This window comes from Giraffa tippelskirchi, chromosome 7 (genome assembly GCF_054371585.1).
Source record: "Giraffa tippelskirchi isolate mGirTip1 chromosome 7, T2T-mGirTip1v1.2.pri, whole genome shotgun sequence".
NCBI classification, from domain to species: domain Eukaryota; kingdom Metazoa; phylum Chordata; class Mammalia; order Artiodactyla; family Giraffidae; genus Giraffa; species Giraffa tippelskirchi.
The window spans coordinates 65,761,954-65,777,239 of NC_137281.1; the positions used below are offsets into that span (position 1 = coordinate 65,761,954).

At 54.9% G+C, this 15,286-nt stretch overlaps 1 protein-coding gene and 1 long non-coding RNA gene across 2 annotated transcripts in view; one reads left to right on the forward strand and one right to left on the reverse strand.

Moving 5' to 3' along the window:
• The window catches only part of LOC145514126 (uncharacterized), a 196,427-nt gene that overhangs the window by 131,047 nt on the left and 50,094 nt on the right, over nucleotides 1–15,286 (forward strand). The window lies entirely within an intron of this gene.
• LOC145512411 (uncharacterized) lies at nucleotides 972–2,393 on the reverse strand. Its single transcript, XM_081506134.1, has 3 exons — nucleotides 2,385–2,393; nucleotides 1,873–2,185; nucleotides 972–1,622 (listed from the first exon to the last, which is right to left on the reverse strand). Exons 1-3 carry the CDS (start codon nucleotides 2,391–2,393, stop codon nucleotides 994–996), a joined length of 951 nt encoding a protein of 316 aa, XP_081362260.1. The 3' UTR covers nucleotides 972–993.

The window sequence follows — 15,286 nt, forward strand, 5'->3', positions numbered from 1 at the left end:
GGTTCTGAAAGCCCACTGTGTGCAGATTCACGGTACACAGAGAGGAGAAGGTGGAGTCCTGCCCTGGAGGTGGGCACAGCTCACGGATGAGCCAGGCAGGCAGGCAGGCAGGCAGAGCATGAGAACACCTGAGCTGCCTTCATGAGTGAATGGTGTGGGGGCAGAGGAAGAGAAGCCGGTCTGCTCCCTCATGTGGTGCCCAGGGCAGGTTGTCCCCAGAGGAAACCCTTACGACGGTGAGGACTATCACTGCTGTTTCCCAAGGGGTTCCGTCGGTGCGTGTCTTCCCCGGAGCGGTCAGGCCGTCTCTAAAGTACACTGGCCATGGGCATTGCCTCTCCTTGGAACTTCCCATGTGTTTCTCTTTTTTATGGAACAGTGATTTTTTAGAGGGGTTCTGGGCCACAAGGTTGTTGGGTCATTTTCTAGCCTTCTGTCGTGAAGAACGCTTTCCTGGGCGTTGGGGTGGTTTGTTGTTCCAGCTCCCTTTCTTGGCTTCTTTTGGGAGCTGGTGCAACAAGAGGAGCTCAGCCTCTGCCTTCTGGCTGAGATGTCACCCTTCAAACAGCAATGCCTGCCTGGAGATAATGATGGCATTTGCCAAAAGGGCTTCGTTTGGCACATGATATCTTGAAAGGACGTACACCGTCCTTTCAGCTATCAAAGGCTAGTTCAAATGACATACAAATGAGAACTCTCCAATGGAGTCTTACAGTAGGTGGAGAGTCCGAAAAAAACTCCTTCAGTCATTTCACTGAGAGTCATTGATTGGGGACACCAAGAATATAGGAAGGAATGCAGAAAGAAAAGATGAAATTGTGTTCAGGATCGGGGGGAGGGATGAACAGGGCGTGCTTGCCTTGAATCCAGGCTTTGTTGGGGGGTGGGGCATAAAGATCGAACGGGTCTGAAACTACAAAGTGGGATGGTAACACAGTATCACCAGAGTTACACAACAGTGTTCCCAAATTGCAACAATGATGAAAAAGTTTACTAATCCCAACTTAACCAAGAGAAATACAGGAAACCATACACAAAATAAAACATCACCAGAAAGGTGGAAACAAACCAAATGCAAAGCAGTTCAGGGGAAAGGAACTCCATGTCCCCTGGGGGCAGACCGAGTTGCCGGCGTCCACGGTGAGCAGACAGGGATGGAGGCTGCAGAGCCGACCGCTCCCCTGGACGTGGTGTTTCCGGCAAGGGCTCTGGGTCTCTGCCCAGAGCGGGGGCTCGTTCTTCCTGCAGGGGCGAGTGAGTCATCGTCGGCGTCTGGGTGTTGCGCGGGAGCCAGGGCAGGCTCTCCCTGCCGAGGCGGTGACTCCTCCTCTGCCTCGGGTTCTCCTGCCAAAGCCCGAGCAGGTACAGGTGCACGTGGAGGTGGAGGTTCTGGCTGAGGGGGTGGGACATCAGTGCCTGGGGCTGGGGGCCCTGCAGGCACGGAGATCCGATCTGCCCGGTGTGCTGGCCAGTACCCAGCTGGCCTGGTGTCTCTGCGAGGGCAAGTCTCGGTTCTCCATCTGGCCTCGGTGGATCCCTGGGTCCTGCACCTGGAGCCACCACCTCTGTAGGGACAGGTCTGGGAAGTAGAGCCTGGTTCCAGTTGGAGGCCAGTGCTAGAGCTGGGGGAGAAGCAAAGTTTGCCCACAGGCCAGCCTTGGCATGTGCGTATCCCGGGACAGAAAGCTTCCAAGAGATTCCCAAAGAATACCCAGGGTCGGATGTCTTTTGGGACTGAAGTGTGCAAGATGGGGGTGGGGGTGTGAGGCCAGCGCTTGCTGCAGGCCCAGCAGCATCTTTCGGGGACTCGTCCGTGTGTAGCTCAGCACCCCCTCCCCACACACTCCCGTGCACCAGCCCCAGCGTCCTCACCTCTGTGCTCTGGCGTGCTGGGCTCCAGGTCCTCCTGCTGCCTCAGAGGCCGGGGTTCTCGGGACTCTGGGTCGGAGCCGGGTGTGCTGAGCTCCGTGGCAGCCTCAGACTGGGCCGCCGGGTGTATCCTGGGCGGTGTCTCGGCAGCAGGCCTTCCCCGCCTCCGCTTCGCCCCCGGTGGGGCTGATGCCTCCGTGGGCACGCTCACCTGGAGCCTGCACTGGGCCTCACGGGCGGGGGGGTGGTGCTCCGACCCCTCCCTCCGGGAGGTGGACGGGGTGTCCCCGTCCTCGGCCTCATCACGTGGGAAGCTCTGCAACGACAGTGACCGTCAGCCAGCCGTGCTGGGAGTTTTCCGAGCTGGGCCTGGCCAGTGGAGCCGCTGCTTCTGCCTGCTCGAACTTCTCTTCCCAGAAGGGTCAGAGACGTGTGTCTGCTCAGATCCCCACCCGGGAGGAAAGAGACCCACCTGAGGGTGTGAGGTCAGCCTGGGCGGCCGGCGCTTCCCGCACTCTACCCATCCCACCCAGCCTGCTCTCCCCTGGGTTGTGGACACAACTTGTCCGCAGGCTTCTGACCCCACATCCGCCTGGGCTTCCTTGAGGGAGACACACCCCGAGAAACCCGCATCCACACACACAGGCAAAGGACCCGGTGTTTCCGGGTGGCATGGGAGAGGTGGCCTGGCCCCGCCTGGGGCTCCCCGTGTTACCTTTCTGTTTCTCCGGGCAAAGGGCCAGAGGCCTCTCGGGGGTGCCCTGAGCCAACGTCGACAGGGTGCCCACGCACACTGCCTGTGAGCTCTCCTGAGGCCCCGGCCTCTGGGCAGGGGCAAACAGCAGAACATCCTGGCAGCAAGTGATCTGGCTGGGGGCTCCTCTCCGCTCTGGAGGCCTGGATACCCGGGTTGCGGGTTCTGTTGGGTTCTGTTGCCGGCAGGTGACATCATTTCCTGGGGTTCGTGCTGAGGTCCCTTCCCCAAAACTTCGCAAGGGAATCTCTGGGTTTCTGACTGCTCGACCACCCCCTTTAGGCCATGTGCAGGCACAGTGACAGCCACACAGCCCAGCCCACAGCCCTGGGGAGGCCTGGGTGCAGCCAGGGCCTGAGCTCCGAGGACCCCGCTGCTCTCAGACCAGGCTCCTTCTTCTCATAAGTGGTGTGGCTCTGGACAAGCATATGCCCCTCAGGGTTTCCCCGGTCTCTCCATCTGCAGAGTGGGGGTCATTCTCCCATCTGTTTCCTAGGTCTGTCGGCCTACGAGCAGCTCCATGCCTTTCCACCTGGGGCTGATATCACGTGGAGCTTGTGCGCTGAGACTTCAGAAAGAAAGACTCCATCCAGGGCTGACACAGCACAGAATGGGGCAGAACGAGGCCTGGATGCACCGTGGTACCCAGGAAAAGGCACTCCCCCTCCTGACTGTTTTGAGACCCCGCATGCAAGTTGGAGGACCGAAAGGAAGACTCGAAGGTCTCCCTCTCTGATAGAAAAGAGTAGCCAACTTTCTGGTCCTCTGTTTCCATTGAGATTCTGTTCAAGTGTCCCAGCTCGGCTTCTGCGGGTGGCTGAGCTTCTAATGGCTCCCTGCGTTCTTGTCTTTTCCTCTCCAAACCTTCCGTCCGTTTCCCCCTTCTGGGGTGGATGGGCGCTGTCATTGCTTCTACCTTCGAGACAGATTGATGAAAAGTCTGGACCATCGACTCCTTTCCTCTCTTTGGTTCCGTGTCTCTCTCTGGCTGTGTCCCTCTCTTTTCCTTTCTCGATTCAGTCTGTGTCTTCCTCTTTCTCTCTCGTGTGTGGATGGATGGATGCTAGGAATGCACATGTATATGATTAGATGAGGGTTATGTTTTAGGGATAGGTTAGAGGGAGAGAAAGGCTTTAGGTCGGAGTTGGTCATGGGGGAAGGGTCAAGGGTGGTGGTGGTGTTTCTTGGAATCTGAGTGCTGTGCATTCTTCGTCTCTTTCCATATGAACCCCTTCTCAGATACACCACTTGCAAGGAGTCTCTCATGTTCCGTTTCCTATCTTTTGCATTTGTGAATGCTTAGCTTCTCTGTTGTGAAGAGGTTCCATTGGATGGATACCCATTGGTGTACTTGGTTTCCCTCTTTCCCTTACTTGAAGAGACCCATTTCTACCTCCGCCCAGCAAATGGCAAGGAGACTCTGATGTTAAGGAGCCTTTGACCTACGCTTCTTTCTAGCTATCTCATGACATCAGTCTTTAGGGTGAGGTTTTTCCCCGATATTGAGGTGGTGTGAGATCAAAACCAATAGCGTTCTTCAGATGTAGCTGTCTGGTTTTCCCATGGACATTGATTGAAGAGGCTTTCTTGTTCCCATTTGGATATTCTCCCCTTCTGTGTCAGAGATGAGTTGACCTTGGATGCCGGGGTTTGTTTCTGGACCCTCAACTTTATTCCATCGATCTGGATCTGTGTGTGTTGTTGTATTCCCAATAGCATACTGTCCTGCTGCTGCCGCTGCGGCTAAGTCACTTCAGTCGTGTCTGACTCTGCGCGACCCCATGGCCTGCAGCCTACCAGGCTCCTCCGTCCAGGGCATTTTCCAGGCAAGAGTACTGGAGTGGGTCGCCATCGCCTTCTCCGATACTCTCCTGAGGATCCTAGTTTGGTCGTCTAATTTCCTTTCACACAACCTTGGACGTCCGTATCGGGGCTTTTTCGTCGGATTGTATTGACAATTTAGGCTCTTTTCTGTTTCCGTAACCCCTTTTGCAATTCTTTGTTCGGTGCGAACATGCATTGGCATTTTGGGAGGAATAGCATCGAAGCTGTGGATTGCCTTGTGGGGCTGTGACATCATTTTCCCAATAGGAATTCTTTCAAGCCCTGAGCACAGCTTCTCTTTCCAGTGATTGGTGTGGGCTTGATCTTCTTTCTTCCATCTCTCGCCGTTTTGTGAGAACAGGTCCTTCCTTCCCTTCTGGGTTAGATGGACTCGTGGGTATCACTTCAGTGAATGGCATTGTCAGTGGGGGTGATAATTCCCTTCTCATTGGAAGACTTTGCGGTGAGTATTAGAAGTGCAAGTGATTTCTCTTCCCCTTCCTCCCTGTCCATCTCTCAGAGCCACCGGGAAACAGAGGCCTCATCCAGGGTCACACAGGCCTGAGGGAGTGCAACTAGACTGTTGTTTCTTCAGGCCCTCAGTGCTGGACATCATCCGGGATACTCTGTGTGTGTCTTCCTCAGTCTGGCGTCCCTTCAGACCTTTCCCTAGTTTTCACAGGCTTGTTGTGTTGGTGTTCTTTGTCTGTTTGGAGACACGTCCTTGAGAAGCTTTGTGTTTCCACTCATTCGTCTCGCGATGTATGACCTGTCTTTTGCTTTTGTAATGAGGTCTTTCCCACGGTAGATATCTTTGATTTTGCAAAGTCCACTGTATTCTCTGGGTTGTTTTGTGGACTGCCTTTTAGTTTTGTGTGTGAAGACTCAAAGCACGTGTCCGGTTTCTGCTCATTGTTCTTCTAGATTTGTGACAAGTTTTCATGGAAACTTTGTCTAGGGATAACTGGAAGTGAACTCGGTGTAAGGTGTCAAGTCTCCATCTCCATTCATGTCATGCCCTGCAGTTTCCAATTCCCTGTTCCTGAGTGGTTTTGGAGACCTTGTGGGAAGTTTGGTTGCATCGGAGTTTGCATTTCCACCTTGAGTAGATTCACACTGTTCTGCCCTCAGGGACACTGTCAAGGGGGAGTGAGGAGCAGCCTGCACTTGCAGCAGTGACCACACGGTGGGGCGAGTGCTGCTGTCCCCTCTGGGAGCCCCAGGCCACAGGCATCCCAGTGAGGAGCCAGCTCTGTGCTCAGCTGAAAGGAGTTATTCTCTCAGGAGCCTCTGAGCCCTTGCCTTTGGATCACCCAGGGTGGGCATTTACTGTGACAGAAAAAAATTGCCCTGAATTCCATGGACGGAAGAGCCTGGCTGTGTAGAGTTCGTGAGTTGCCGTGAATCAGACACAACTGAGGACACAAAAACTCAATAGACTAAAACACTTTTTGGGGGTGGGGGGAGTGAAAGGGGGTGATGTGGGGTTTTTTGTCTTATATAATAGCCAAGGGAAATCTAGTTTAAACCTAAATTCACATAGATGGGAAAGGTATAGCTCTCCGTCACCCTATTAAAAAAAAAAAAAAAAAAACGACTTAACTTTTCTGAAAGTTTATTTAGTAGCTTCCTTGAGCAGTTCATTGTGAAGCTTTTTTTTTTTTTTCTGTGACATTGGCCTCATTAAAAAGTACGGTTTGCGTTTACTGGATAATTTTGTTCATTGGTTTGTTAGGGAATCTTGGTAATATCTGAGTTTCCTGGGGAGCATGGTCACATGACCTGGCCCTGGCCAATCGGTGCGTTCCACCTCCCTGGCCACTGTGATTGGCTCCGGACTGGGGCAGTGCCCAATCGGGGCCCAGGGCCGGGCCTCACGTTGGAAGCCAGGGGAAGACGAGCTCTCGTCCTGCTGGGGTAGGGGAAGGGGTGGGGCCGGGGGAGGTCAGGCTCCAGCAGTGGGAGGGGCTTGAGGTCCGCCTGCGGCAGTTGGTGACCTTCCTGCTCCCCTCAGGGCAGAGCCGCCGGCCTGAGAATGAGGGCGCTGCTGAGCCCAGGGGCTGGGATGGCCCGTTGCTGCTGTGGTCCCAGAGCTCCACCCGAGACCTGAGGGAGGCCGTCTGCCCGTGAGTCCTCTCCCGCTTGTCTGTCAGCTTGTTTGAAGCATGCTGGGTTTTCTGCCCAGCTGGCTAAGGGGAGTCCCTGGAAATGCAAGGGTGTGGGTTTTGGCAGACTTCAGGGAAGACATGCCAGATGAGCCTGGGAGACTCCAGCTTAATCTGGATTCAGGAGATATCTCTTCGGGCCAGCTAGTAATTGTAGGATAAGCCTAATGAGTCTTCACAGGATGAAGAGAGTAACGTGCCAAGGTAGCAATCGATGTCCTCCTTCGAGAGGATGAAGCTGGTGCTCAGAGAAGGGGGGAACTTGGCCACAGCAAGGAGGTGTGCACCCAGACAGAACCCCCAGATCCGGCCATTTGAGCTCAGGGAGGCCAGTGGTGTGGCTTGTCCCTGTGGCAGGGGCCGAGGCACGCAGCCCACCCTGATTCCTGTGGGGGCCTGACTTGGGAAGTGCCATCTGGTAGCTTTGAGACTCACCAAACCAAATTGCACTGGAGAGAGGAAGGACACCTTCCTTCATCCACCCCCCACCCCCGCCGGATTCCCACATACCCTGACCCCTTTCTCTGGATTTCGGAGCCATTTCCAGAGTCCCGCTCATATGACCTCATTCGAAGTGCACTGTGGACGAGCTGCCATGTGCAGCTGCTACCACAGCAGCCAAGGGCTTTAGCTCCCGAGTACCTCCCTTCCTTTGGAACTTGGGGGCCCTCTACTCCCCACTTGCACACCACAGACCTTTGCTGAGGATTGTGGGGACCCTCACTCAGTTTGCAGCACGTTGTAGCCATCCCTGTCCTCTCAATACCTCCCTTGCAACTCAGCTTGTGAGCTCCTTTGGAGCAGCGTGGCCCACCTGGCTGCAACGGAAGAGACACAGCTGACAGGGAAACAACAGCTTAGATCTGACAGCCGGAAAGCTCTGTCAAAAGGGACCTCCCTCTTCACACCGTAGAGGCTGTAGGAGCCGCCAGGGTTTGGGAACCAGTGCTGGGGCCAAAATGACTCCACAGCTGTTTTCCTTCCTGGGGAGGGTTCTGGCTCCAGTGGGAATGGCTCAAGTCTCCTAAGGTTCTGAAAGCCCACTGTGTGCAGATTCACGGTACACAGAGAGGAGAAGGTGGAGTCCTGCCCTGGAGGTGGGCACAGCTCACGGATGAGCCAGGCAGGCAGGCAGGCAGGCAGGGCATGAGAACACCTGAGCTGCCTTCATGAGTGAATGGTGTGGGGGCAGAGGAAGAGAAGCCGGTCTGCTCCCTCATGTGGTGCCCAGGGCAGGTTGTCCCCAGAGGAAACCCTTACGACGGTGAGGACTATCACTGCTGTTTCCCAAGGGGTTCCGTCGGTGCGTGTCTTCCCCGGAGCGGTCAGGCCGTCTCTAAAGTACACTGGCCATGGGCATTGCCTCTCCTTGGAACTTCCCATGTGTTTCTCTTTTTTATGGAACAGTGATTTTTTAGAGGGGTTCTGGGCCACAAGGTTGTTGGGTCATTTTCTAGCCTTCTGTCGTGAAGAACGCTTTCCTGGGCGTTGGGGTGGTTTGTTGTTCCAGCTCCCTTTCTTGGCTTCTTTTGGGAGCTGGTGCAACAAGAGGAGCTCAGCCTCTGCCTTCTGGCTGAGATGTCACCCTTCAAACAGCAATGCCTGCCTGGAGATAATGATGGCATTTGCCAAAAGGGCTTCGTTTGGCACATGATATCTTGAAAGGACGTACACCGTCCTTTCAGCTATCAAAGGCTAGTTCAAATGACATACAAATGAGAACTCTCCAATGGAGTCTTACAGTAGGTGGAGAGTCCGAAAAAAACTCCTTCAGTCATTTCACTGAGAGTCATTGATTGGGGACACCAAGAATATAGGAAGGAATGCAGAAAGAAAAGATGAAATTGTGTTCAGGATCGGGGGGAGGGATGAACAGGGCGTGCTTGCCTTGAATCCAGGCTTTGTTGGGGGGTGGGGCATAAAGATCGAACGGGTCTGAAACTACAAAGTGGGATGGTAACACAGTATCACCAGAGTTACACAACAGTGTTCCCAAATTGCAACAATGATGAAAAAGTTTACTAATCCCAACTTAACCAAGAGAAATACAGGAAACCATACACAAAATAAAACATCACCAGAAAGGTGGAAACAAACCAAATGCAAAGCAGTTCAGGGGAAAGGAACTCCATGTCCCCTGGGGGCAGACCGAGTTGCCGGCGTCCACGGTGAGCAGACAGGGATGGAGGCTGCAGAGCCGACCGCTCCCCTGGACGTGGTGTTTCCGGCAAGGGCTCTGGGTCTCTGCCCAGAGCGGGGGCTCGTTCTTCCTGCAGGGGCGAGTGAGTCATCGTCGGCGTCTGGGTGTTGCGCGGGAGCCAGGGCAGGCTCTCCCTGCCGAGGCGGTGACTCCTCCTCTGCCTCGGGTTCTCCTGCCAAAGCCCGAGCAGGTACAGGTGCACGTGGAGGTGGAGGTTCTGGCTGAGGGGGTGGGACATCAGTGCCTGGGGCTGGGGGCCCTGCAGGCACGGAGATCCGATCTGCCCGGTGTGCTGGCCAGTACCCAGCTGGCCTGGTGTCTCTGCGAGGGCAAGTCTCGGTTCTCCATCTGGCCTCGGTGGATCCCTGGGTCCTGCACCTGGAGCCACCACCTCTGTAGGGACAGGTCTGGGAAGTAGAGCCTGGTTCCAGTTGGAGGCCAGTGCTAGAGCTGGGGGAGAAGCAAAGTTTGCCCACAGGCCAGCCTTGGCATGTGCGTATCCCGGGACAGAAAGCTTCCAAGAGATTCCCAAAGAATACCCAGGGTCGGATGTCTTTTGGGACTGAAGTGTGCAAGATGGGGGTGGGGGTGTGAGGCCAGCGCTTGCTGCAGGCCCAGCAGCATCTTTCGGGGACTCGTCCGTGTGTAGCTCAGCACCCCCTCCCCACACACTCCCGTGCACCAGCCCCAGCGTCCTCACCTCTGTGCTCTGGCGTGCTGGGCTCCAGGTCCTCCTGCTGCCTCAGAGGCCGGGGTTCTCGGGACTCTGGGTCGGAGCCGGGTGTGCTGAGCTCCGTGGCAGCCTCAGACTGGGCCGCCGGGTGTATCCTGGGCGGTGTCTCGGCAGCAGGCCTTCCCCGCCTCCGCTTCGCCCCCGGTGGGGCTGATGCCTCCGTGGGCACGCTCACCTGGAGCCTGCACTGGGCCTCACGGGCGGGGGGGTGGTGCTCCGACCCCTCCCTCCGGGAGGTGGACCGGGTGTCCCCGTCCTCGGCCTCATCACGTGGGAAGCTCTGCAACGACAGTGACCGTCAGCCAGCCGTGCTGGGAGTTTTCCGAGCTGGGCCTGGCCAGTGGAGCCGCTGCTTCTGCCTGCTCGAACTTCTCTTCCCAGAAGGGTCAGAGACGTGTGTCTGCTCAGATCCCCACCCGGGAGGAAAGAGACCCACCTGAGGGTGTGAGGTCAGCCTGGGCGGCCGGCGCTTCCCGCACTCTACCCATCCCACCCAGCCTGCTCTCCCCTGGGTTGTGGACACAACTTGTCCGCAGGCTTCTGACCCCACATCCGCCTGGGCTTCCTTGAGGGAGACACACCCCGAGAAACCCGCATCCACACACACAGGCAAAGGACCCGGTGTTTCCGGGTGGCATGGGAGAGGTGGCCTGGCCCCGCCTGGGGCTCCCCGTGTTACCTTTCTGTTTCTCCGGGCAAAGGGCCAGAGGCCTCTCGGGGGTGCCCTGAGCCAACGTCGACAGGGTGCCCACGCACACTGCCTGTGAGCTCTCCTGAGGCACCGGCCTCTGGGCAGGGGCAAACAGCAGAACATCCTGGCAGCAAGTGATCTGGCTGGGGGCTCCTCTCCGCTCTGGAGGCCTGGATACCCGGGTTGCGGGTTCTGTTGGGTTCTGTTGCCGGCAGGTGACATCATTTCCTGGGGTTCGTGCTGAGGTCCCTTCCCCAAAACTTCGCAAGGGAATCTCTGGGTTTCTGACTGCTCGACCACCCCCTTTAGGCCATGTGCAGGCACAGTGACAGCCACACAGCCCAGCCCACAGCCCTGGGGAGGCCTGGGTGCAGCCAGGGCCTGAGCTCCGAGGACCCCGCTGCTCTCAGACCAGGCTCCTTCTTCTCATAAGTGGTGTGGCCCTGGACAAGCATATGCCCCTCAGGGTTTCCCCGGTCTCTCCATCTGCAGAGTGGGGGTCATTCTCCCATCTGTTTCCTAGGTCTGTCGGCCTACGAGCAGCTCCATGCCTTTCCACCTGGGGCTGATATCACGTGGAGCTTGTGCGCTGAGACTTCAGAAAGAAAGACTCCATCCAGGGCTGACACAGCACAGAATGGGGCAGAACGAGGCCTGGATGCACCGTGGTACCCAGGAAAAGGCACTCCCCCTCCTGACTGTTTTGAGACCCCGCATGCAAGTTGGAGGACCGAAAGGAAGACTCGAAGGTCTCCCTCTCTGATAGAAAAGAGTAGCCAACTTTCTGGTCCTCTGTTTCCATTGAGATTCTGTTCAAGTGTCCCAGCTCGGCTTCTGCGGGTGGCTGAGCTTCTAATGGCTCCCTGCGTTCTTGTCTTTTCCTCTCCAAACCTTCCGTCCGTTTCCCCCTTCTGGGGTGGATGGGCGCTGTCATTGCTTCTACCTTCGAGACAGATTGATGAAAAGTCTGGACCATCGACTCCTTTCCTCTCTTTGGTTCCGTGTCTCTCTCTGGCTGTGTCCCTCTCTTTTCCTTTCTCGATTCAGTCTGTGTCTTCCTCTTTCTCTCTCGTGTGTGGATGGATGGATGCTAGGAATGCACATGTATATGATTAGATGAGGGTTATGTTTTAGGGATAGGTTAGAGGGAGAGAAAGGCTTTAGGTCGGAGTTGGTCATGGGGGAAGGGTCAAGGGTGGTGGTGGTGTTTCTTGGAATCTGAGTGCTGTGCATTCTTCGTCTCTTTCCATATGAACCCCTTCTCAGATACACCACTTGCAAGGAGTCTCTCATGTTCCGTTTCCTATCTTTTGCATTTGTGAATGCTTAGCTTCTCTGTTGTGAAGAGGTTCCATTGGATGGATACCCATTGGTGTACTTGGTTTCCCTCTTTCCCTTACTTGAAGAGACCCATTTCTACCTCCGCCCAGCAAATGGCAAGGAGACTCTGATGTTAAGGAGCCTTTGACCTACGCTTCTTTCTAGCTATCTCATGACATCAGTCTTTAGGGTGAGGTTTTTCCCCGATATTGAGGTGGTGTGAGATCAAAACCAATAGCGTTCTTCAGATGTAGCTGTCTGGTTTTCCCATGGACATTGATTGAAGAGGCTTTCTTGTTCCCATTTGGATATTCTCCCCTTCTGTGTCAGAGATGAGTTGACCTTGGATGCCGGGGTTTGTTTCTGGACCCTCAACTTTATTCCATCGATCTGGATCTGTGTGTGTTGTTGTATTCCCAATAGCATACTGTCCTGCTGCTGCCGCTGCGGCTAAGTCACTTCAGTCGTGTCTGACTCTGCGCGACCCCATGGCCTGCAGCCTACCAGGCTCCTCCGTCCAGGGCATTTTCCAGGCAAGAGTACTGGAGTGGGTCGCCATCGCCTTCTCCGATACTCTCCTGAGGATCCTAGTTTGGTCGTCTAATTTCCTTTCACACAACCTTGGACGTCCGTATCGGGGCTTTTTCGTCGGATTGTATTGACAATTTAGGCTCTTTTCTGTTTCCGTAACCCCTTTTGCAATTCTTTGTTCGGTGCGAACATGCATTGGCATTTTGGGAGGAATAGCATCGAAGCTGTGGATTGCCTTGTGGGGCTGTGACATCATTTTCCCAATAGGAATTCTTTCAAGCCCTGAGCACAGCTTCTCTTTCCAGTGATTGGTGTGGGCTTGATCTTCTTTCTTCCATCTCTCGCCGTTTTGTGAGAACAGGTCCTTCCTTCCCTTCTGGGTTAGATGGACTCGTGGGTATCACTTCAGTGAATGGCATTGTCAGTGGGGGTGATAATTCCCTTCTCATTGGAAGACTTTGCGGTGAGTATTAGAAGTGCAAGTGATTTCTCTTCCCCTTCCTCCCTGTCCATCTCTCAGAGCCACCGGGAAACAGAGGCCTCATCCAGGGTCACACAGGCCTGAGGGAGTGCAACTAGACTGTTGTTTCTTCAGGCCCTCAGTGCTGGACATCATCCGGGATACTCTGTGTGTGTCTTCCTCAGTCTGGCGTCCCTTCAGACCTTTCCCTAGTTTTCACAGGCTTGTTGTGTTGGTGTTCTTTGTCTGTTTGGAGACACGTCCTTGAGAAGCTTTGTGTTTCCACTCATTCGTCTCGCGATGTATGACCTGTCTTTTGCTTTTGTAATGAGGTCTTTCCCACGGTAGATATCTTTGATTTTGCAAAGTCCACTGTATTCTCTGGGTTGTTTTGTGGACTGCCTTTTAGTTTTGTGTGTGAAGACTCAAAGCACGTGTCCGGTTTCTGCTCATTGTTCTTCTAGATTTGTGACAAGTTTTCATGGAAACTTTGTCTAGGGATAACTGGAAGTGAACTCGGTGTAAGGTGTCAAGTCTCCATCTCCATTCATGTCATGCCCTGCAGTTTCCAATTCCCTGTTCCTGAGTGGTTTTGGAGACCTTGTGGGAAGTTTGGTTGCATCGGAGTTTGCATTTCCACCTTGAGTAGATTCACACTGTTCTGCCCTCAGGGACACTGTCAAGGGGGAGTGAGGAGCAGCCTGCACTTGCAGCAGTGACCACACGGTGGGGCGAGTGCTGCTGTCCCCTCTGGGAGCCCCAGGCCACAGGCATCCCAGTGAGGAGCCAGCTCTGTGCTCAGCTGAAAGGAGTTATTCTCTCAGGAGCCTCTGAGCCCTTGCCTTTGGATCACCCAGGGTGGGCATTTACTGTGACAGAAAAAAATTGCCCTGAATTCCATGGACGGAAGAGCCTGGCTGTGTAGAGTTCGTGAGTTGCCGTGAATCAGACACAACTGAGGACACAAAAACTCAATAGACTAAAACACTTTTTGGGGGTGGGGGGAGTGAAAGGGGGTGATGTGGGGTTTTTTGTCTTATATAATAGCCAAGGGAAATCTAGTTTAAACCTAAATTCACATAGATGGGAAAGGTATAGCTCTCCGTCACCCTATTAAAAAAAAAAAAAAAAAAACGACTTAACTTTTCTGAAAGTTTATTTAGTAGCTTCCTTGAGCAGTTCATTGTGAAGCTTTTTTTTTTTTTTTCTGTGACATTGGCCTCATTAAAAAGTACGGTTTGCGTTTACTGGATAATTTTGTTCATTGGTTTGTTAGGGAATCTTGGTAATATCTGAGTTTCCTGGGGAGCATGGTCACATGACCTGGCCCTGGCCAATCGGTGCGTTCCACCTCCCTGGCCACTGTGATTGGCTCCGGACTGGGGCAGTGCCCAATCGGGGCCCAGGGCCGGGCCTCACGTTGGAAGCCAGGGGAAGACGAGCTCTCGTCCTGCTGGGGTAGGGGAAGGGGTGGGGCCGGGGGAGGTCAGGCTCCAGCAGTGGGAGGGGCTTGAGGTCCGCCTGCGGCAGTTGGTGACCTTCCTGCTCCCCTCAGGGCAGAGCCGCCGGCCTGAGAATGAGGGCGCTGCTGAGCCCAGGGGCTGGGATGGCCCGTTGCTGCTGTGGTCCCAGAGCTCCACCCGAGACCTGAGGGAGGCCGTCTGCCCGTGAGTCCTCTCCCGCTTGTCTGTCAGCTTGTTTGAAGCATGCTGGGTTTTCTGCCCAGCTGGCTAAGGGGAGTCCCTGGAAATGCAAGGGTGTGGGTTTTGGCAGACTTCAGGGAAGACATGCCAGATGAGCCTGGGAGACTCCAGCTTAATCTGGATTCAGGAGATATCTCTTCGGGCCAGCTAGTAATTGTAGGATAAGCCTAATGAGTCTTCACAGGATGAAGAGAGTAACGTGCCAAGGTAGCAATCGATGTCCTCCTTCGAGAGGATGAAGCTGGTGCTCAGAGAAGGGGGGAACTTGGCCACAGCAAGGAGGTGTGCACCCAGACAGAACCCCCAGATCCGGCCATTTGAGCTCAGGGAGGCCAGTGGTGTGGCTTGTCCCTGTGGCAGGGGCCGAGGCACGCAGCCCACCCTGATTCCTGTGGGGGCCTGACTTGGGAAGTGCCATCTGGTAGCTTTGAGACTCACCAAACCAAATTGCACTGGAGAGAGGAAGGACACCTTCCTTCATCCACCCCCCACCCCCGCCGGATTCCCACATACCCTGACCCCTTTCTCTGGATTTCGGAGCCATTTCCAGAGTCCCGCTCATATGACCTCATTCGAAGTGCACTGTGGACGAGCTGCCATGTGCAGCTGCTACCACAGCAGCCAAGGGCTTTAGCTCCCGAGTACCTCCCTTCCTTTGGAACTTGGGGGCCCTCTACTCCCCACTTGCACACCACAGACCTTTGCTGAGGATTGTGGGGACCCTCACTCAGTTTGCAGCACGTTGTAGCCATCCCTGTCCTCTCAATACCTCCCTTGCAACTCAGCTTGTGAGCTCCTTTGGAGCAGCGTGGCCCACCTGGCTGCAACGGAAGAGACACAGCTGACAGGGAAACAACAGCTTAGATCTGACAGCCGGAAAGCTCTGTCAAAAGGGACCTCCCTCTTCACACCGTAGAGGCTGTAGGAGCCGCCAGGGTTTGGGAACCAGTGCTGGGGCCAAAATGACTCCACAGCTGTTTTCCTTCCTGGGGAGGGTTCTGGCTCCAGTGGGAATGGCTCAAGTCTCCTAAGGTTC

What these genes read in the sequence shown, in the direction of transcription:
- LOC145512411 (XM_081506134.1), bottom strand. An exon ending in CAGCACGCCAGAGCACAGAG is followed by an intron (nt 1,623 to 1,872) that starts GTGAGGACGCTG and finishes CTTCTCCCCCAG; the next exon opens with CTCTAGCACTGGCCTCCAAC.